General features: G+C 48.9%; 1 protein-coding gene across 1 annotated transcript; it reads right to left on the bottom strand.

The window, feature by feature from the left end:
- Positions 1–58: 58 nt before the first annotated feature.
- On the bottom strand, positions 59–22,268 carry EFCAB12 (EF-hand calcium binding domain 12). Its single transcript, XM_064592355.1, has 9 exons — positions 22,217–22,268; positions 16,304–16,779; positions 13,701–13,883; positions 11,788–11,944; positions 9,504–9,697; positions 7,875–8,088; positions 4,515–4,674; positions 3,034–3,093; positions 59–1,971 (listed from the first exon to the last, which is right to left on the bottom strand). Exons 1-9 carry the CDS (start codon positions 22,266–22,268, stop codon positions 1,713–1,715), a joined length of 1,755 nt encoding a protein of 584 aa, XP_064448425.1. The 3' UTR covers positions 59–1,712.
- Between the last annotated feature and the right edge of the window lie 1,345 nt (positions 22,269–23,613).

Here is a 23,613-nt window from a genome sequence, read left to right as displayed (position 1 = left end):
GTAAAATAGCAATGAGACGGGACGCCTGGGTGGCTCAGTCGTTAAGCGTCTGCCTTTGGCTCAGGTCATGACCCAGGGTCCTGGGGTCGAGTCCCACATCGGGCTCCTTGCTCAGTGAGGAGCCTGCTTCTCCCTCTGCTTCTCCCTCTCCCTCTGTTGCTCCCCCTGCTTGTGCTCTCTCTCTCTCTGACAAATAAATAAAAATCTTGAAAAAAAAAAAAAAAGCAATGAGACTGTAACAGCTATCATTCAATGGGTTTTACTCTCCTTCTTACAATTCTGGGAGGTAGTTCTATTATTTTCCCCATTTTATACATGTAGAAAGGGAAGTTTGGGGATTCGACTCCAAAATCCACACTTCTAATCATTAGGCTAACCTGCTTAGTGTTAAATTGTTCTTGGTTTTGTTTTACTTAGATTTTGTTTTTAAGATTGTTGTAAAAAATCACATTTCAGGATAAAAAAATTGCACCTTGATTCCACAATTTGAACACAATACAGGTATCATCTTTTTTTTTAAGATCTTATTTATTTGACAGAGAGCTCACACAAGTGGCGGCGGGGGGTGGGGTGGGGTGGGGGGGTGGTGATTAGCAGGCAGAGGGAGAGGGGGAAGCAGGCTCACCACTGAGCAGGGAGCCGGATGTGGGACTCGATCCCAGGACCCTGGGACCACGACCTGATCAATTGAAGGGCAGACGCTTAACCTACTGGGCCACCCAGGCACCCCCACTGATCTAGATAGTAGTTCCAGGGACCAGATGGGGACAGAAGCTACAATGGATTGTGTTGTTCATTGGATGAGAAGTGAGAAGGGAAGAAAGGGTTGACAAATCCTTCAGGAGATTTGGACTGTAAAGGGTAGGGGCATTTGAGGAGACCCAGAGAAGTGAAATGTGAAATGTCTTGTCTGAGGTCACAAAGCTGGCAAGCAATAAGGTTGAGACTGGCACCCCTTTGTGCCTAGGACTATACCAAACCTCATGAATCCTGTTTATCCTGCAGGCTCTGGGAAGTCAGGTGGGATGCAGAGCATGAAATCACTTAGCCTAATAGCAGCCCACATTATGTGCATTGTGAAGGAAAAGGTCTTGATGGGGTCAGGTGGGCTAATCAAAGGGCTCATGAACTAGAGAGCATGTCTCCCAACTGTGAAAGACCCAAGAGGTTTGAGAAGCAGTAACCAAAATGGCTCCATCTTTGGGGGATGAGAGACCCGTTGCCACTGTATGTCACAGAGGAGGGCACAGGGTACCCACAGTGCCAGCTGCTTTCCCATGAGCCCTGAGATCCTAGGACAAGAAGCTGGAGGTGCCATGCAGGCATCCTTGTCAGGATCCCTGGGAATATTCCTGCTCTAGTGCCCCGGGCTCAGGACCCCAGCTTTCCAAACATTTGTCTGGCCACAGCTCCTGAGCAAGAAGTCACATCCGCTGGATCACAGGTGACATGAAAAAAACTCCAACCCGGTTTATTTCAAAAGGGCAGAAGTCAAGACAGGGAAATACTCAGAAACTGCATCTCTTTCCCGGGTACATCTGCCCTCTGAGACCCTGGATACTTTTGCTCTAGCGAGAGCTGGCTCCACACCATTCCACTGAAAGGATTTCTTTTATCTGGCTCTCGACACTTCCCCCGTGACTGTGGCTCTGGGCTGCGAAAGGCACAGGCCACAGCCCGAGGATGGCTGGATCCCACAACACCTGGCCACTCTAGTTGATGTAGTAGACCTTGGGGGCATCGTGATAGGCACAGGTCATGTAGTTCATGTTCCCAATGGGCCACCAGTGGTCGGGGTGGTAGGTGGCTGAGTAGGCATGGGGCTGGGGCTGGACGCAACTGAAGAGTGCCAGGCTCCGGTCCACGGCCACAGTGGGCAGGTAGAGCTGCAGCTTGTCCAGCAGGTGACCCGGCCAGAAGAAATTGGGGTGAGTTCGTTGTGGACCTGTGGGGCTCTTCACTTTCAGCTTCCTGGAAAAGAAGACAGAAGTGTGTCATGGCAGACTAGCCAGGGCCAGGGCCCCTGCTCAGCAGAGCAGACCAACTGTGACCAGAGTGGAGGGGTAGCATTGAGCTAAGTCCTTCGGCTCCATGCGGTCAGTGGGTTCTCTTATCCTGTCTACCTTACCAATGAGGACTGAAGGCCTAGGGAGGATAAGTCATTTCCCCAAAGCCACGCAGTGAGCAAGTGGCAGAGCGCGGGCTTGACGCCTAATCTGCTGCCTCTAATTTTTTTTTTAAGATTTTATTTATTTATTTGACAGAGAGAGACACAGCTAGAGACGGAACACAAGCAGGGGGAGTAGGGGAGGGAGAAGCAGGCTCCCGCCAATCAGGGAGCCCAATGCAGGCCTCGATCCCAGGACCCTGGGATCATGACCTAAGCCAAAGGCAGACGCTTTTTTTTTTTTTAAGATATTATTTATTTATTTATTTGACAGAGAGATAGAGAGTACAAGTAGGCAGAGTGGCAGGCAGAGGGAAAGGGAGAAACAGGCTCTCTGCTGAGCAGGGAGCCTGATGCGGAGCTCGATCCCAGGACCCTGGGATCATGACCTGAGCTGAAGGCAGCTGCTTAAGCGACTGAGCCACCCAGGCGCCCCCCAAAGGCAGACGCTTAATGACTGAGCCACCCAGGCACCCCTAAAACCCATATTCTTAAGTGTACACCATTTTCATGTGAGGGTCAGGGTATAGCCTCTGGAACCAGCATTGCTGGGTTCAAATCCCTGCTCCACTTAATAGATGGGTGACTTTGAGTAAGATCAATTTTTCTGTACCTCAGTTTCCTCTTCTGTAAAATGGGTATGCCAAGAGTCACTCTATAGGGTTGTTAAGAGGATTTAAATGAGCTAAAACACAGAACACACCACGGCAGTGTCTGCCTGGCACTCTAAGAGTTTTACTCCTTCTCAGTTCCTGGGCACTGAGCCCTAGATACTGTGCACCATGCAACATGCAGAGTCTCAGGCACCTCCTCCAAAGTCCTCCCTCCCACCCACCCCCTTCCAGAGTTGGATGATTGCTACAGACCTGGTGAATTCCTCAAACTCCTTAAAGTGTATTTTCTTGATTTTCTTCGATGTTTTCCTAGTGGATAAGAGAGGAAGTTCTCTTGTCAGGAGAGGGGAAATCCAAGTTAATGGGGCCTCAGATAGTACATGTGGGTGGGCCTGTCTGTGAGTCCAAACCAGAGCTCCAAAAGGAGAGTTTCTTCTACCTGAGGTGGGACCCTGACTCTGCCTCTCCATGCTCCAGTGGGACACACAGTGGGCTTGGTTAGCCAGGCCTGGGCTCACAACCTGGCTGGCTGGGTGACTCTGGGCAGGTCACTTCCCTTTGCAGAGCCTCTTGTTTCTTATTACCCAGAACAAACACCTCCCGGGGTAGCTGAGAGATGCTCAATAATCTGAATTGTTTGGGAGCCCCTGACTCCCACTTCCTCTGCCAAGGCTGAATCCAGCTTTTGGAACAAGAGTGGTGAAAACTAACTCTCCAAATCTTGGGCCTGGCAGACATCACTAATCGACCACAGACAGCACTCTTTCCCAGAAGGCCTGCATCTGGCCTCAGAATCTTTGACAACACAATTCAAGTAGCAAGATAAAACAAATATCCATCCCTGCCCTTCGGGCCCTCTCTTTATCCGTTATGGCTGTGGCCTACCTAAGCATGGACAAGAGTCCCTTTCTCAGGTTCCCACCCACTCCCTAGGTTCATGGTGCAGAAATGGAAGTCAGCCACCCAGGAGCTGGTATGCGCATTTAACAAATGAAAAGCTGAGGCTCAAACAGTGAAGCATCTTGTCCACTTAACCTGCAGCCTGTCTGATTTCCACTTGGCTCTGCTGCATCCTATCCGTTCTGGCCACACGGCCCCCGTGGGCAGCTAGCAGAGATCTAGAATGTGGGCAGTTCCTTATCCCCTCCCCCTTGTGGTCAGCTGGCCCCTCCTCATCCCACGTTAGCCCCATCCCTCCTAGGGGATGCTGCTCATTCTCCAATCTGCAGTCACCAATAGATGCTGGCTTTTCACCTGCCCAGGGGTCACCTCCTTCCAAAGAAGGACATTTCCTTATAGAGGACTCAGGTTGGTCTGAGGCTCAGCGACAGGCCCCAGTGCAGTTTTTTCCTTCTCCTAAGGGCTGCAAGCCCACTTCTTGCCAGAGAAGGCAGGACAAAGAAGGGACTGCCACCCCTGTCTTCTGTAGGGCCCCTGACAGCTGGCCCACGATTTGTGAAGGGCCTTCCCTATTTCTCGAAGAAGGCCCTCTTTTTCGTCTTTCCTAGAGAGCTTGAGATCATGTAGGATGTGGTCGGAGAGTAGCTGACACCGGACATCGGCCAACCTCAGGAGACCAGTGGGGTTGGACATGCTGGGCATGCTTGGACAGGCCCTGGCACACCATGACACCTCAAATAGGCCAGCATCCCACCCCCAGCGCTGAAGGAGCGGCACAGAACAGAAGGCAAATGACAGGGGACACGGCGGCGGGGGGGTGTCTGACACTCAGCTTGTCAGCCTTCTTAGCCAGAGCCTCGCTGAAGCCCTGGAACTTGAGCAGGGTCAGATTGGGACTGAAGATCTTCAGGTCTGAGTAGTAGCCTCCCGGCTGTCGGATCGGGCGCACCTGGTCCTTCTGGAAAATGATCTTGTCCCCCGGGTACAGCAGGGCTGCAAGCAGCAAGAGAAATGTGACCTGTCAGCCCAGGACCCCTCTCTGCCCTGAGCCTTTGGGGCAGAGGAGGGTTTTTGTTTTTTTTTTTAATTGACATTTTTGTTTGAAAAGATTTTTTCTTATATACATTCTAAACTTTTTCTGTTTAAATGATTGTAGATTCACAGCAAGTTGTGAAAGGAGTTCAGAGGGTCCCTTAGACTCTCCCCCTACCCTCCCCTAATGGTGATGTGGTATAAAACCATAGTGTGGTGTCAGGAAGTGGGGCTGGTCGCTGTCTGGACTACAGATGGGGGAGCTTGTTTATAGCCAGGTCAGCCACGGCCCCAAGGCCCGGGTGCAGTTAGGATGGGGCGTGCAGCCCCATGTCCCACTCTGCAGAGGTTGTGCTGGTCAGGAACCCACAGGAGGAGGGGAGATTCACCCAAGACTTCACTAGGTTAACTTAGACCTAGTCGATGACAGTTTTCTCCTCCCCTAGAATTAGTCTCACAGATATCCTCGGGAGACTTTTCTAAGAAGTCAGAGCACAAAAAACACTGGGCTCTGTCTTCCTGCAGCCATTGAGCAGTGCTTGTCCCAAGATGGTAACACGTGACTAACTCATATTCTAGAAAAAAGCAATGGAAGTTTACACTCCAGGTTATTAATGCTGGTTATCTGAGGGGAGAGGGAAGGGACATATGCAACATCAACATTTTAAAAAGGTACACAAGATTTTTTAAAACTACATTTAAAGATATATATATAAAATTTAAAAATAATTTACATAAAAATTTTGTATAAATGGAAAAGAAAAAGAGGTCTGTGAAAGGACAATCAGTAAAATATTAATGGTGTCAACTCAAGCTGGGGAAATTTTTATCTTTCTGTTTTCAAAAAAAGCTTAAGTGAGCAAGTATTATCTATAATATTGGGGGGGAGAAAAACAATAAAGCTGTATTCACTGGGGAGAGGGAAAATGCCTCAAAGTTTTAAAACTCTAGCCCTTGAGCTTGAGGCCTGGAATCGGAGCCCACCAAGCTCTAGTCTAAAACACAGACCCAGAAGTCCCAACGTTTGAGTTTCTTTCCTCACAGCAGGAGCAGGTCTCTGTCACAGAGACAGCCAATAGATAGTGGCCAGGATAGTGGTCAGAGATGGACTAGAGTTTTTTTCCATCTAGAACAATCAGAAGCAAAAGGAAGGCCACCCACGGATGTTCCTGTGTGCCCGTGAGTAGGATCCTTCCAGCCAGTACAGTTGACAGGCCCAGGAGCTAGCAAAATCTAGCAGTGGAGGGAATCAGTAGCGGCTCAGGGTTCCGAGGGGACAAAGGAGGCACATCCAGAGGAAAGGCCTGGCCCACAGGGCAGCCCCGGGTGCATGCGTGGTAAGCCTGCCTGCGTTCAGAAGACAGTTAGCTGTAGCTTCACCACTAGCCAAGACCAGGGAATGTACACAATCAGGGAAGATGAGGCTCCCTGAGGAAGGAGGAAGGAAGGATGATGTGGCAAAAAGTCCGTGTCCAGAGCTGCAGGATTTCTTGCCTCTGCCCTCCCAGCCCAGGTGGGCAGCAAGTGGCTGCCCAAGTGAGGGGGTGCAGCACGCCCAGGAGACAATGACCACTTAGGTTGGTTTGCCTGTGTTTCTGGAGGCTTTTGGCCACACGCTGTTGTACAGACCTGTTATGGGCTGAGTTGTGTCCCCCCACCCAAGGCCAAATTCATATATTGAAGCCCTAACTCCCCAAAACCTCAGAATTCGTATTTGGAGAGAGGCTCTTTTAAGAGGTGAGCAGGCTAACATGAGGGTGGGCTCAAATCTGATCTGACTGGTGTCCTTGTAAGAGGAGATGTGGACACAAGAGAGACACCAGGGGCATGAGTGTGCAGAGGGGAAACCCTGTGAAAAGGCAGCGAGAATGTGGCCATCCTGCGAGCCCAGGAGAGAGGCTTTAGGAGAAACCAGCCCTGTCGGCACCTTGATCTTGGCCTCCAGAAGTGTGAGAAGACAAATTTCTGTTGTTCAAACCACCTGGTCTGTGGTATTTTTATTGTGGCAGCCTGAGCAAATTAATACAAGACCTAGGGCCCTATGTATTATGCACTTGCTTCTGTCTCTCTTGGGAAAAAGATGGAAACAGTCAGTTGTGACGGTTAACTTATTCTCAGGGAAGTCACACCACTGTCTGTGTGCCCCTTTCTCTGAAAGCCACACTTCCCAGTTTGGCCATGGTTCCTTCCTGGCCACTTGGGAAAACGCTGACCTCAAGCGCGGCTTGCTCTTTTGTGCTTTTAAAGCACAAAGTGGGACCTGCCCATTAAATTTATAAATTCACAAATTTGGGGCACCAGCATTGCTGTGTGGTCATCGGGGGCTTATAGGGCACCCCCCCATCCCCATCCCCATCTCTCAGAAGCACATGCTCTACCCAGAGATGGGGAGGGTTCAGATCCTGCTTGGATATATGGAAACACAGCTCTCCCTCAAACAGAGGGTGAGACCAGTGTGGAAATCTCAGGGCCCAGTCCTGGGGTCTGAGCAGAGAGCGAAGGGCCTCAGCAGAATTTGGCCCCTGGTGCAGTCCTACCTCTGTGCTGCAAAAGAACCAAGAAGCAGACCTGACCTGAGGAAGTGGTTTTGGAAAAGCTCAATACAGCGTAGCAGTTATCACTTCTATCAGATCTCCCTCTTTGAAACTGGGACTGTTCCTTTCTGCTCAACTTCAGGGCTCCCTCACCCCAAACTCCTGTTCTAGAATGCTTAGCAGCTCAGTTGGGGGAACCCAGACCTCTAGGTCTGTGGAGCCTGGGTACCTCCAGGATTCTAGAAATCCCATCTCACAGCAAAACACACTGGGCTGTTCCTCCCCTCCATCCCCTCCTTCAACGTCCCCACCACAGTCTCCAGCAGTTTAGCTGGGTGCATGTCAGCTGGGGAGGGAGAAACCTCAGGTGGACGCCACCCTCGCCCGGGTTCTGGGCCCTCTTGGCAAGCTCCCACGGGCCAGCCCCGAAAGCCCTTACCTTTCTTTTTTTTTTTTTTTTTTAATGAGAGACAGAGAGCATGAGAGGGAGGAAGGCCAGAGGGAGAAGCAGACTCCCTGCTGAGCAGGGAGCCAGATGCGGGACTCGATCCCGGAACTCCAGGATCATGACCTGAGCCGAAGGCAGTCGCTTAACCAACTGAGCCACCCAGGCGCCCAAGCCCTTACCTTTCATGAGGACGTCCTCTGTCAGCGGGAGGCCATAGTACTCACAGAGCTTGTAGCACTGCAGGTAGACCAGAAAGGTGTCCCTGCGGGACATGTTGATGAGCTCCCTCATCTCCCCGTGGATGGTGGACGGCAGGCAGTGCTCATCAAAGTGCTTGTTCCCACTGCGCACCAGGCGGCACCGCTCCATGTACTGGATGGAGGGGATCTTGAGCTGCAAAGAGAACAGAGGTTGGCACGCACTTCCCTCCACCTTGTCTTTTTCTTCCTGGCCAGAAGGCAGACGTGGAGCCTTACCTCCCTCTCCCCACTGAGGGGAAATGGCAAAGGATGCAGGGCGGGACCAAAGTTCAGGCTCTGAAGGCAGTGACTTGGGAGAAAAACCACACATGGTCAAGGTTACCCCCCAGGAGCGCTTGAATGGCTCCAGTTAAGGCGAGCAGTGCGGTGTGCATAGCCCCGCACGCGGGGCTGCACGTCACTGCATCACGTGTGCAGTAGGGTACAAAGTAGATGTCCTAGTGAACCATGGCATCCACGGGTTTGGCTGCCCCAGGATTTAAATTAGGTGCAGACATCTGTGCCTTTGAGGTGGAAGCCACGTGTCAAGGATGGCAGAGCGGAGCAGAAGAGGCCTGCGGAATGCAGAGCCACTTTGGGCCTTCTTATTTATTTATTTGCAAGGAAATAAAAAAAAAATCTATCTTTTTCGCAGCATCTAACACCAGAGTCAGCAAAGCACAGCCCACAACCCACATCTGGCCCAGCACCTGTTTTTATGAAGACACTTTTCTTGGAACACAGAGGCACTCATTTGTTTAGTGGCTGCAATCCGTGGCTGCTTTTGGGTGGTAGTTGCCACAGAAACGATAGAGCCCCAGAAGTCTAAAATAGTTGTTGCCTGACTCTTTACAAAGTTTGCTGATCCCTGCTCAAAGATGTTGGGGTTTTCTTGTCATGTAAGTGAATCAGATCTTAGTTGATATAGCACCACTTACAATGCCTATATATATAATAAATAGAATATATATTTATATATTTATTATATTATTATATTTAATATATAGTTAATTTAATATATAGTATTATAATATATCTTTATATTCTATTTATTGTATATAATAAAATATGCATTTATATATAGTATAATACTAATACTGTCTGCCTCCCTGAAGTCAGGGGCTGTTTTGTTTTCTGCTGAAAGAGCGCCTGGCCCAGTGCCGTCTCTCGATAAATATTTGTTGGGTGGGGGCGCCTGGGTGGCTCAGATGGTTAAGCGTCTGCCTTCGGCTCAGGTCATGATCCCAGGGTCCTGGGATCGAGTCCCACATCGGGTTCCCTGCTCCTTGGGAACCTGCTTCTCCCTCTGCCTCTCTCTCTGTCTCTCATGAATAAATAAATAAAATCTTTAAAAAAAAAAAAATATTTGTTGGGTGAATTCCTTCATGCCATTCATTCTTCCTTCACTGGGCATGTGTTTCTGGAGTGCCCACTGGGTGGCAGGCCCTGTGCCGGGCACTTGGATTCCAGCTGTGATGAAGATGCAGCTCTCAGCACTGGTCTCAGGATGCAAAGTCACAGGTAAAGAATGAGAGCCCAGCCCCATGCCCTTGCCCTTGGCCCGGGCACCTTGTGCTGCCGCTTCCTCTCGCGGTACCGCTTGCCAACGTCCTCCATCTCCTCCAGAGTCATGGGCCGCGCCTCCATCTGGGTGTCGACCACGGGCACAGTCAGCAGGTCCATCTTGCGAGGCTCTGGGGCCAAATCCATCTGCTTCTTGGGTGCACTCTGTGGGGAACCTCTGTGCTTGGCGGATCTGTAATCTGAAAGGACCGAGAGACTGAGAGGAGGCCCAGCTAGGGAATCCATCGAGCAGTTAACTGATGTGACCAAGCAGGTGCCGGCCACCCCTCTGCTCACTTCCCATGTAGCCGGTCAGTGCCATATGAGATGGACCTTGAAGGTACCCTTCTCTCTTCCTCCACTATGGCCTCCCTCATGCAAGGCCGCCTCCTCCCTCACCTGCACCATGGCCCCAGCCTTCCTGTTGCCCCTCTCATCTTCTAGTATCCTGTTTCCACCAAACAGCAAACAGGACCTTTTTTTGTGCTGCACTGTGGGTGAAGCTCTGGAGGCGTGTGGAAGAGCGTCTCTATGGGAGCTGCCCGCTGCCTCCAAAAGAGCCAACTAGTGAGGACACTCAGCGCCCAGCTCAGTGGGACCTGAGCTCCAGAGGCCCTGGCCCAAATCTTCACGTGGGTAAGGAAACCCCTCCACTAGCCCCCGCCCGCAGGGCTCTCACATGACCTCAGAAAGGGTAAGGAACACCCCACACCAACATGTCTGAAATGAAACTCCTCCCAGCCTGAAGGGGGGGGGCAAAGCAAGATTTATTTTATTTAGAAAAAGAAAGGTTATATTTGGGGATATGTTATATTGTTGTACTTGTTATTATATGTTATATTTGGTTACATTTGGGGAGGGCTCTGGAATGGTGGGTGGAAGTTTATTTTTTTTATTTATTTTTTATTTTTTTAAAGATTTTATTTATTTATTTGAGACAGAGAGAATGAGAGAGAGCAAGCACATGAGAGGGGGGAGGGTCAGAGGGAGAAGCAGTCTCCCTGCTGAGCAGGGAGCCCGATGCGGGACTCGATCCAGGGACTCCAGGATCATGACCTAAGCCGAAGGCAGTCGCTTAACCAACTGAGCCACCCAGGTGCCCTGGGTGGAAGTTTAAAGAGGGCTTTAATTTTATCCGTAGTTGTTCAATTTTAATTTTTTTTTACAACAACAATGGCACTCAGCTATAAAGAACCATGATGTACCCTTGTGTTGTAGAGTAAATTCATAGCCAGCACCATGGATAGTCCATTTCTGATTTGCCTCTGTGCTATATCTGGATAGATGTGGTTCCATAAGCACATGGCCTGGCAAATGGAACTTGAGCTGTGCACAACTCACACAACTGTTCACAGCAACCTTGCTAATATCTCTGATAGTAGATATCAAAGTAGACTTTCCAGTAAACTCTAAACATGTGTTAATTCCGGTTTCTGAATTTTAGTGGTTTTTTTTTATAGTTGTTTTTTTTTTATTTTAGTTAACTTATTTTATTTTATTTTATTTATTTGACAGAGAGACACAGCCAGAGAGGGAACACAAGCAGGGGGAGTGGGAGAGGGAGAAGCAGGCTTCCCACTGAGCAGAGAGCCCGATGTGGGGCTCGATCCCAGGACCCTGGGATCATGACCCGAACCGAAGGCAGACGCTTAACAACCGAGCCACTCAGGCGCCCCTTTAGTTAACTTTTTATCAGTAAAATATAGATTAATAGTAAGAAGGCCTTGGGCCCACTACAAATGGAAGGGCTTTCTGTGTGGGTCAGATTTCAGTCTATCAGGTAAGCTTTGGTGGGCTGAAACCACCTTTTGAAAATCCTCCCTTAAGGACAAGGGCTGGGCTGGGGCGCCTGGGTGGCTCAGTCGGTTAAGTGTCTGTCTTCAGCTCAGGTCATGATCTCAGGGTCCTGCAATCAAGCCCCATGTCAGGCTCCCTGCTCAGCGGAGAGTCTGCTTGTCCCTGTCCCTCTCCCTCTGCCCCTCCCCCCTACTTGTACTCACACACAGGCTCTCTCTCTCCTCTCTCTCAAATAAATAAATAAAATCTTAAAAAAAAAAAGAAAAAGGACAAGGGCTGGGCCTCATTCATCTTCGAATAGACATGGTAGGTGGGCACTCGAGAGAATATCTACTCTTTAGTTGATCGCTGGGCCTGGGAATTCCAAAGGCTTGGCCCACCTATGGTAAGCCAAAGTTGGAGAACACACTCAAGAAGTAAGCCAAGGCTGCCTCCCTCATGCTTGCTTCCAGGATGGGGAAATGGAGACATGGGGGTGGGGGTGGATACGTACACTCCCTTGCAGTTGACAGGGTGCTTCTCTGCTGAGCCAAAGACCACTGCTTGTAGTTGTTGACCAGGATATCCATAGTGATGCCGTTGCATTTTCCCAGAGAACTGAGATAGATCACAACATCCTCCACCTCCTGGTTTTTCAGAGGGACTCCAATCTGAGGAGAGAGGAGAAGCCACAAAGGTGGGCGGGCTCCATCCAAACATCCTGCCTGTATGGCCAAAGCCATAGCAGCCTGGCCCCACCTCTCCTGTATAGTTTCTCGTTCCATCCACTACCACTCTCAGCTCATGCCCAAGGCCTCTGCCGCAGGAGCTCAGAGCCCTTTCCCAGGCCCTGAACACACTCTGCGCTTTCTCACCCTCTGCCTTTATTCAGGCGTTTCCACCTATCTGAAGAACTCCTATCTCTCCTTCAAAACCCAATCCAGATAAGCCACCATCTTTGCAAAGTCTGCTACTTCTTCCTTCCGGACCACCACCCCACTCCATACCAATCTCAATGCCAGTTTTCCCAGGTTGGACTGGAAAAAGGATTTCGCGTCTACCATCCTTGTCCATGAGAAATACATAAGACTCCCTTAACTGAAGTAAAATAGGATCAGAAGTACAAAGCACGTTACTCTTTGAGGGACAGTGAGCAACTTTGTAGTATAATGCTTGCCATCAAAACCAAATATTCAAGAAGAAAAGTTTTAAAGGAAATATAATTTTGTTCCTCAGCTTCTTTAGACTGCAGTCATAGTTCACTGAGCTTTCCTTAAAGAGGGTCAGAACTTTCCTGGGATGGAAGGATGTAATATTTTATCTTTTTTGATTATGATGATTAAAAATGCTTTATCTTTTTTTTCATGTTTTGAAAGGTTGTTTAGATGAGTACATGTTATGAAACAACAGTGTAAAAACTGATGATGATTTAAAACCATAAAAGATATACCAGTCAGCTTCCTAAAGTGTTTTGTAAAGGTAGCTTGTATTCAAAGTATATAAAAGCTTACTTCATGCAGACCAGAGGTCAGCAAACTTTTTCTATAAAGGGCCAGATAGTAAATATTTTAGGCTCCATGAACCATATGGTCTCTGTCATAACTACTCTACTCTGCCAACGTAGCATGAAAGTGGCCATGACAATACATACAAATGAGTGTAGCTGTGTTCCAATAAAACTTTATTTACAAAAAGAGAGGCAGGCTGGATTTGACTTCTGGGCGATAGTTAGTAGACCCCTACTAGACCAATGGAACTTTCTGCAATGATGGAATGTTCTATATCTGTGCGGTCCAATAGAGGAACTGCTCACCACGTGTGGCTACTGAGCATTCAAAACGTGGCTGGTGTGAGTGAGGAAGTGGATTTTAAAATTTTATTTATTTATAATTAACTTAAAATCTTGGCTAGCCCTTGAAAGTGTGGCCTGTGGGCCAGTACCATACACATCACTGGGAGCTTGTTAGAATGCAGCATCTCAGGCCCTGCGCAGAGGTACTGAGTCAGAAGCTGCATTTTAACAGACCTTTATATGATCATGTGCCAGTGACAATTGGAGAAGGTCTAGAAGGTTCTAGAGGCAAGACTGAAGGCCCAGCCATCTCTGTGAGCAGTTCTGGGGTCCGATGGGCAAGACGGTGATTCCTCATGCAGCTAACTGGTTATGGGGTCGGTTCTGCAGGCTTTCCATTCAGAGAGGGGCTTTCAAGGTCAGATCCATGCAGGGGTGGTTTTAGGGGTCTGATGTGACCACAAGTTATGCCACATTTTCCAAGCTGGCTTTATAAGTAACAAGGCTGATGGTTTGAGTCCCCTGTGTCTACTTTTCATTTGGTCCAGGACCTGGGTGGAGGCAGCAGTGGGGGCAGGGTGCATGGACATCTTCCCCACCCGGGCCAGCCCGGAGGGAGCATGGGAGGCACTTACCGCCTTCAGTGCTACAATGAACTCCTCCCTAGAGATCCTCTGGTTCTCACTCCGGTCCACCTTGCTAAATATCTCCAGGATCTTGATCTTGCGGCTGCGCAGGTAGGAGTACAAGGTGGCCAAGGCGGAGGGCTTGGGTAGTCGGAGCTGGGGCACAGGTTGGCGGGAAGGCCGGGGGCTCTTCTGAAAGAGGCAAGAGAGTGGGGCAGAGGGGGAGAATTCAGGGGAGACAGGCCGCTGGCACGTGATTCCCAGAGTTAGAACAGGGAGAGAGAGGGGCCAAGGGGCTCTAAACAGACAGCAAGGTGGAGTGCAAGGAGCATTGGATTCAGGGCAACTGCGTGTCGCCAGAGATACTTTGCATCTTTGGGCCTCCGTTTTCCCATCAGAAACAAGAGGGTTGGACATTAGGAGAACTGACATTTCATTCTTACCCACATGTCTCCTGTCAGACAAGTCAGGATTATAATCCCTCTGGGCTCTCAGTGCCCCAAAACACATGCCCCTGCCTGGAGCCAGACAGGGCTCTCTAATCCTCCTACCTCCCAGCCTTTGCTCCCACTGGGCCTCCTGCCCAGAATACCTTTCCTTCTTTCTCTACTTCTCCAAATCCTCATCTTCCTTTAATTCCAGGTTATATATTTTATAATAAATAAATATATATATTTCAGAATAATACCCCCTTACCTTGGTGCAGAACCTGACAGTTTACAAAGGGCCTTTCTGTTCCCTAGTCTATAGCTCCTCTGTGTTTGGGACCTCCCTCTATTAATGGCCTGTAGCAGACTGTAGTCATCCAACTCCCCCATTAACATCTGAACATCTCAAAAGCAATTATTTAAGCTACATACCCTTACCTCCCGTCCCCTTACTGAAAAAGACCCCCAGCCCTAGGCAGGTAGGCAGTCATTGTTTGCTGAATGAATAAATGATGCTGTAAATTAGGTATTAGGTATGACTTTCCCTTTTTTGACAACTGAAAAAACAGGTTCAGAGAAGAGAAGTGACTTGTCCAGGGACACACAACCCTTGAGCAGTAGAGCTGGGTTTCTAACCCAAGTCTAGTGCTTATTCATAGACACTGCTGCTGTTAGGAAGGGTGTGTTAGACCTATGAAATTTGGGTTTGGACTCTGATTACACCAAGGACTGACTCTGACATCAGTGAGACTGCAGTAGTAATCAAAATGGCAGACATAATATTGAGTGCTCATTCTAGGGCCGGCACTCTCCAAGGCACCTTATATAAATTCATCCATTTAGATGTCACAACAACCCTAGGAAGTAGGTACAATGGTTATCCCCATTTAATAGATTGGGGATCATAGAGCTAAGAAGTAGCAGAGCTAGGTTTAAACCCAAGTTATCCGACCTCCTACCCCAACTTCACCTGACCTGGGAGAAATTTCAAGTGTTTGCATTACAAGGAAATGTCACAGAGAGCAAGCACTGGGGGATGAGGGCTCTGATACTGACTTCCATTAACTACCTTTATAGGTCTGGACAATTGATTGGCCTCATTGAGTTTCTATTTCTGTATTTATAAAAGGGAGTTCCTCCTTTTTCTTCCAACCTCACAACTGTGATCCTCACAGTAGCACTAGGAGCACCTGCCTGGCACGTATTGGCCCTTAACAAACATGTGTCCATGAACAAATGAATGAACAATGAGTATTTTTAAATGCTCCATAGGGACAGCTGGGTGGCTCAGTCGTTAAGTGTCTGCCTTGGGCTCAGGTCATGATCCTGGGGTCCTGGGATGGAAACCCATATGGGGCTCCCTGCTGGGTGGGAAGCCTGCTTCTCCCTCTCCCACTCCCCCTGCTTGTGTTCCCTCTCTCGCTGTGTCTCTCTGTCAAATAAATAAATAAAATCTTTAAAAAAAAAAAAAATTAAATAAAATAAAATGCCCCATAGATGGAATGCCAGGAATTATCCCTCCTCGGGTGGTTTTAAGATAGAGTCACAGCCTCCCTCCTGAGACGGAGCCTGATTCCCCTCCCCTCGAGCATGGACAACACTTAATGACTTGCTTCTGACAAATAGCATCCGGTCAAAGTGATCATGTGATTCTCCTGAAACTACTATCTCCTGAGATGAGGTCATAAGAGGCATTGCAGGCCTCCTCCTTGCCTAGTCCCTTGGATGGCTCACTTTGGGAGACGCTGGCTGCTAGGTGGTGAGGACATTCAAGCAGCCCTATGGAGCGGTCGCCGTGGCCAGGAGCTGAGGTCCCCCTGCCAACAGCCACATGAGCGAGCTAGCTTGGACGCAGATCTCTCTGCTTCAGTCAAACCTTCAGATATGTCTGTGGCACGTGCCAGTCACTTGAGATGAAAGACTGAGCCAGAGCCAGCCGCGAAGCTCCTCCAGATTCCTGACTCTCAAAAACAGTGGGATAATAAACATTCGCGGCTTTAAATGTTTGGGGGCATTTGTTACACAGCAATAAACAACCAATACACCTCCCTTTGGGGACTTCTCTTTGCTCCTCTTTGAAATGGGGGGAACGACCCCTATCCTGCCTAACCCAAGGGAATGAAATGCCATGACAGTATGCCCCTAACACCTTCAGTGTCTTTATCAGCAAATGGGGCGGCTCACCTTGGTGGCTCTGGTAGGAGTCAGACAGGCCAGCAACTGGGCCTCATGCTCCTTCTGGATCATGTATAAGACCTTGGCCTCTGAAGGGGTGAGGCAAGGCTTGTTCTGCAGCCATTTCTCTGTGTCGCCAAATGACTCCAGGTTCTGCCGAAGTTTCAGCCTCTGGCTGAGCCAGGTCCTCGCGTCCTCCGGCTGCCCTGGGATGTCCCCGGCTCCCAGGGCTCTAAAGCTGGAGATTGGCCGTAGGGGAGTCTGGGCTTGGGCCGTGAGATTGATGGGTATCGGATCCTTGTTTTGGGGCAAGATGATGATCCGCCGGCGGCTCTGAGGCAGGTGGAAATCCTTCTGCTTGAACGGCTTGAAGCAGTGGGCAGTGACTGGTTCAGGATCGAATATGGAGTCCTTGCTGGCATTTTCATCATCACCCGAGGTCTTAGACTGGCAGAGTCCTTGGGGGAAGAGTGTTGGGTGAGTTTCTTTCAGAAAGAGGACTAACAGAATCCTCAGGAAAGAAAAATGCTATAGCAGCAGGCTGGGTGATAGGGCATCTGGGTTCCAGGCCTGGCTTTATCATTGCTTTGCTATAATAATGATTGTGCGCTCCTGGTGGCAGGCACTATGCTAAGAGCTCTATATGCTGGGCGCCTGGGTGGCTCAGTTGGTTAAGCGACTGCCTTCCGCTCAGGTCATGATCCCAGGGTCCTGGGATCGAGTCCCGCATCGGGCTCCCTGCTCTGCGGGGAGCCTGCTTCTCCCTCTCCCACTCCCCCTGCTTGTGTTCCCTCTCTCGCTGTGTCTCTCTCTGTCAAATAAATAAATAAAATCTTAAAAAAAAAAAAAGAGCTCTATATGCTTTTTCTTATTTAATCTTACTCGTCCCACCCCACCCCACCCCACCCCACCCCACCCCAGTACTCCTTATCGGCCGCAATCGATATGATCTTTTTTTAAAAAAAGATTTATTTATTTATTTGAGAGAGAGAGAGAGAATGAGCGGGGGGGGGGGGGTGTGCAGAAGGAGAGGGAGAGAGAGAATCTTAAGCAGGCTCCACACCCAGTGAGGATCCCCTCATGGGGCTCAATCTCACAACCCTGAGATCATGACCTGAGCCGAAACCAAGAGTTGGACGCTTAACCAACTGAGCCACCCAGGCGCCTCCAGAATGATCTTTTAAAAATGCCATTCTGGGAGGCGCCTGGGTGGCTCTGTCAGTTAAGTGCCTAACTTCAGCTCAGGTAAGGATCTGAGCTGGGTTCTGGGTCAGGCTCTGTGCTCAGTGGGGATCCTGCTTCTCCCTCTCCCTCTGCCCCTCACCCTGCTCGTGCATGCACTCCCTCTCAAATAAATAAATAAAATCTTTAAAAAAAAAATAAAAATGCCATTCTGATTTGGTCTGATCATCCGAGCAGAGGCTTTGGAGCCAGAATGCTCCAGCCCTGTCCTGGCTCTGTTGCTTCATGGCTGCATGATCTTGGGCAAATTACTTAGCATCTCCGTCTCAATTCTTCATGTGTAAAATGGAGAGAAAGAGGGTACCTACTTTACTGAGTGGTGGAGATGGTTAGAATCAGTCCATTTTAGAGGTGCTTTATTCATAGTAAGTGCAGCGTTTGTTTGTTTGTTTTTTAATGTACTCACCCTTCACCTATTTTGAAACGCTTCCATGACTTTCAAAGTCCCATGACCCTCCTCTGTCAACATTTCCGACCTCATCACTTGCCTATCCTTCCTTACTAAATCCCAGATGCCTTGACCTTCTCTCAATGATCCCTGAATGGTCCAAGCTCCATCCTGCCTAAGGGTTTTCCACGTGTTCCATCCGCCAGAAACGCTCCCTCCCCCATCCATCCCTTCCTCAGTCCTCATCTTCAGACCACATGTTACCTCTCCAGCTCCCAAGCTCTGTTATATCCTCATGTTATCTCTGCGTAACATAACCTATATTTTCATTTGGACCACTTATCACAGGTATGTGAATTAGGTGGCCCTCATGCTGCATGAGGCTTGGGGTCCTGTTTTGTTTGACATATTCCTTAAAATTTTCCAGCTTGAGTTACTTTAGGCTGGGGCATGCCCTCTCCGTAGTCCCTCCCATTCTCTGTTGTCTCCAACAGACCCTCCCACTCCCAAATGCCCCGTGCTTCTCCTCTCGCGGGTCCTGAGAGGCAATCGCAGCCATGCAGAATTCCTGGCTTGGCGAAAGACAGGATTTCTTAGGATGGCCCAGTGGCCCCTGAACCTGGTGTAATAAATCAGTCCATTTATTAAACATGTGCTTCAAGCAGACATTTGTGTTTGAAATCCCTGGTGTAATTGCTTGGTTGATGTTTATTTTTCCAATAGACTATGGACTGGGACCTCATCTCTCTTGTCCCCTGCTGGAGCCCCAGCACCTCCACCTGCCAACATATGGAGGGAGCTCAGTAATTATTTGGTGAATGAGTGGATGTCAAATGGACAGACCTAATAGGTCAGCTCTAAGATTGTACCATTTTACCGACAAGGGCACTAAGGCCCCGAGAGGCCCAAGGTCACACAGTTGACTAGTAGCAGAGCTGGGATAGATCAAATGAATGACAGATATGTTCTAAAATTCAGTAGGGATATAACATTATTATTAAAAATATTGTCACCATATTTTCCTTCTAAAACCCAGACTCCCCTGCTTTAAAACCCTTTCATTGCCTCCAAAATAAAATTCAATCTCCTTAATCTGGCCCCACCAGACCTACCCACCTCTGCCAGCCTCTCTATAATGGGCTCCTTCTCTTGTTCCTTCTGGGCTCACCCTGTATCTGTACCCCAAAACTGAGCTGACTACAGTTCCTTGGTCCCCTTGCCCTGGCCACATGCTATTTCCTCTCTCTGGAATGCTCATCGAGACTTAGGTTAGGCATCACCATCTCTCCTGAAGCCTTCCCCCCCACCACCACCCTCATGCCCTCTCTGGGTTCCCATAGCACCCATGCCCATCCCCATTATAGCATTTACCATATTTTTCTGGATGAAGATGCTTTCTGAGTCTTTCTCTCCCAACAGCCTGTGGGTTTTCCAATGTTAAGGACTGTGTCCTAGTTCCCATGTATCCCTGGTGCCCAGCCTGGCACAAAGTGAACATTCAGGACATTTGTTAAGTCTCCTTACAATGCCCATGTATTTCTTTCATGGTCATAAAATAATGAGTATACATTAATGTGGACAGAAGTGAGCACTTCTTAACAACCCATTTATCATTTCTATGAGGACAAGAAGCTGGGTATAGCTGAGAATGTAGCCATTCATCAGACCAGTATTTGCTGAGAATCATGCAGTACTTGGCATGGTCAGGTGCAGATCCAAATGAGGCTGGATGCCCAACCACAGAGCACTGGCATGGAACAAGGTGGGGTAACCAGAGGGGTAACAAGATGCTCTCAGTTGGGGGAGAAATGCTGATGGAGGAACCCGGGAGGTCATCATGAAGGAGGAGGCATTGACATGTGCCTTCAAGAAGGATTCAGATTTCAGGGGTGGAGGGGCCAGCGTGGGGAAAGTTTAGGGGTGGGCTTTGGAGATTTTAGGGTTACTATAGTTCCACAAGTTGGAAGCACATTGTGTGTGAAGGAGGAAGTTAATGGGAAATGAAGTTGGAATCATCTTGAATGCCAGATTAAGGGGTTTAAACTTTACCACGTCAACCATGGGCACACACTCAAAATATGCTCCTCCTTGGCCTTGCCACTGCACTGTGTCCTCACTAGACCCCAAATCCATGATCTTCCCTTAGCCAGAAGAGTCACGAGTCACTCCCCTCTGAAACCCTTCAATGGCTTCACTGAAATGGCTTCTCAGTGCCCCTAGAATAAGCAACCCCTTCCTGCAATGGCCTACACCACTGTCCTCACCTGGGTCCTGCTCCCACTTCTCTCCCCCTTGCTTACTTTGCTCCAGCTGTGCAGGCCTGCTTTCTCTTTGTCCAACTCTCCTAGCTCTGTCCCAACTTGGTTTTGGCATTTGCTGTGCCCTCTGAAGAGCATGGGATTCCCCAAGATCTCCCCTGGCTGCGTCCTTTTCACCATATGGTTCTCAGCCCAAGTGCACCCCCCCAAAGTCACCCTGACTACCCTATCAAAGGTCACATGCCCACCACACCACAGAGCTTCCATTCTAGTGATCTTTGGGGTCCTGTGTCCATTGGTAGGAAAGTGATGTGGGCTCTTATAGTAAAAGATGTCACCACATAGTTGTGGTAGAGACTGTGTGAAAATGTCCCCAAGAGATTGTGAGGACAGCTTTCAGAGGCTAACTAGTCCCCTTGCCTTCCCAGGTCAGGGAACTCTTTCTGCAATGACCCTGGCAGATTTTACCTCTGCTTGTATACACCTCTGGCGACAGGGAGTTCTCTACTTTGCCTTGTGGATGCCTAATTCTGATTGCTAGAAAAGACTTCCCTATATTGACCCAGATTTCGTTTCCCTGGAATTTCCGTTGGTCCTAGTCCTCCCCATTGATGCCCCAGAAAACGCATTTGTTCCCTCTTTAGTGGGACAGCCCTTCAGGTATCTGGAGACAATTCAACTCTCTTGAAATTGTCTTGTCTTGGCTCTGATTCAAATCTCTCCCTAAGTTCCATCCTACCTCTCAAGCCACTTGCTGTTTGGCTTCTCTTTCCCTGCCCACCCCTTAAAATTGGTGCCTTCCAGGTTTATACCTGGGCTTTCTTCTTTTTTTCAAACAATCTCCCCTACTCTCATGTTTCTGTGACCTTCTCTATGCTGAGGACACCCACACCAATATTTATGACTTGAAATTAGCTGCAACTTTCTATACACTTGCTCCTAAAGCATCTCCACTTGGATTGCCTACAAGTATCTCAGACTCAACCAATGAAGACTGCACTGATTTCCATGTCCTGTCTCCACTGAATCTGTTCCTCCTGTTAGGTTCCTGATCTCTGTGAAAGCCACCTCCATCTCTAGGTCACCCTAGCTACCAACCTGAGCATCATCTTGGATTGTTCTTTTCATGTTTCCTATTCACTCAGCCCCCGAGTCCCTCTAGTCCCCTCTAGCCTGACCACTCTCCCTCACCTCTCAGTATCTTTGGTCTGGATATTTTGGACAGCCCCAGATCTCATCAATCTGTGCTTCCAGTATTCTGAGTCTGCCAATTCACTCTGCATTTGCTGATGCTCCCAATACAATACTGTCATTCCCAGTGGCTTCTCCATCTCTTAACTCACAAGTTCTTTCATGATCTTGTCCCTTCTGACCTCTCTCACTCTCATCCCCAGTAACACTCAAATTACCAGCAATTTCCTGAAGACACCATATGTCTGAGCCTCTTTGCATGTGGTTCTATTGGCCTGGAATGCCTTTCCTCCCCATTTTGGCATGGAGAACTCCTTGTATCCTTAATTTAGACCCCAGTGTAAAGATCTCTTCCAGAACCTTGGAACTGTTCCTCTCCATCCTCTACACTTAGCAGACCTTTTATTCCTGGGTGTCATCCCCAGGCCTGGCATCCACCCTTTATCCTGTAATTATCCATTTATCTGCCTGTCCTTCACCTCTGAAGTTGCAGGGCTTTGCAGCAGCAGGCTATCGTGGAAGGTTTGAGGACTGATAGCTTTCTCCATGCTTCTCCAGTCCCCAATACATTAATATCCAGCAGAGAAGTGGGGCAGAGGGCGAGCCAGAGGGCTGTGGATGTCTTTCCCGGGCTCAAAGATTGGACCTCTGATTTCAGACCAAGGCAACTTGGCCCACACCTCCAGCCTGGGCATGGAAATCTGAGAAATGTGCATGACCTGCCCCCGACTCCTTGGCAACCCCTTATCTAGAGGGGGGGACGGCACAATGAGATATTTGCCCCCGTCCTTGCCCTCACCCCACTTGCACGCATCTGCACGGCGCTGCTTCCCTGGAGCTTACCGAGCAGCGACAGGAACAGAGACTCATTCGTTTCCTGGGAATCGTCGTCCATGGTCACAGCGTCGGGGGCGGGCGCTGAAGAGTGTGTATGAATGCGTGTGTGTGTGTGTGTGTGTGTGTGTGTGTGCGCGCGCGCGCGCGCTTGCGTGGGGGCACCAAAAAACAGTAATTCCAAATTTTGCAAGAGACCCTGAAGTCTCAAGCTTAGAAGCTACTGTTGCCAGGACTACAGACGCCCTGCGCTGATTGGCTGAACGCTGCCACGCTCCGAAGTCCGCGGGAAGAGGAGGGTTGCGGGGGCAGACCCTCCCACTCCCAAATGCCCCGTGCTTCTCCTTTTGCGGGTCCTGAGAGGCAATCGCAGCCATGCAGAATTCCTGGCTTGGCGAAAGACAGGATTTCTTAGTATGGCCCAGTGGCCCCTGAACCTGGTGTAATAAATCCCTGGTTGTCCTGAAAGCTGTAGGATCTTGAGCCGGCCTCCACGTCTTTCCTTTTCATCCAAGGAACAGGCCCTGCCTCCTCCAGAGGGGTGGTAGAAACCCAGAGTCTTGGCCAAATAGAAGCAGTATGCTTTGCCCCCTAATGACAGGGTGCCATGGCTTAGAAATACAAAACTTAATAACAGGAATATTAATAATATACACTTGAAATGCCCATCAACTGATAAATGTATAAACAAAATGTGCTCTGTCCACACAATGGAATGTCATAAAAAAGTTAAGTACTGGGGCATCTGCCTTGGGCTCAGGTCATGATCCTGGGGTCCTGGGATGGAAACCCGTATGGGGCTCCCTGCTGGGCGGGAAGCCTGCTTCTCCCTCTCCCACTCCCCCTGCCTGTGTTCCTGCTCTCGCTATCTCTCTCTCTGTCAAATAAATATTAAAAAAAAAAAAAAGTTAAGTACTGATGCATGCTACAATACAGATGAACCTTTAAAACATTATGTTAAGCGAAAGAAGCCAGACACAAAAGGTCACATATTATTCTATTTATAAGATATGCCCAGAACAGGCAAATCTATAAACACAGAAAGCAGATTGGCAATAGCCAGAGGCTGGAGGTGCGGTGTGTAGCTTTGGGTTTGACTGCTAACAGGCACGGGGTTTCTTCTTAACGGGTTGGAAATGTTTTAGAGTTAGTGATGATGGTTGCACAACATTGCTGAGTGTACTAAAAATCATTTAATTGTATACTTTAAAATGATTAAATGATGAATTTTATATTATGTGAATTTTGTCTCAATAAAGTTTTAAAAAACAAACACTTGAGCGCTCAGTCTGCATAAGGTACCATCTTCAACGAATTGTATTATCTTTGTGACCCTCTCAACCTGAGGTAGTCACTCAGACCATCCCTATGAGCCACATTAACAGCACTTTTATAAGCCGGGCTCC

The sequence above is a fragment of the Mirounga angustirostris genome, unplaced genomic scaffold, assembly GCF_029215605.1.
Source record: "Mirounga angustirostris isolate CCGP_5_RB_7025 unplaced genomic scaffold, mMirAng1.0.hap1 SCAF_1, whole genome shotgun sequence".
NCBI classification, from domain to species: domain Eukaryota; kingdom Metazoa; phylum Chordata; class Mammalia; order Carnivora; family Phocidae; genus Mirounga; species Mirounga angustirostris.
This window is presented reverse-complemented; position numbering and strand designations above follow the sequence as displayed.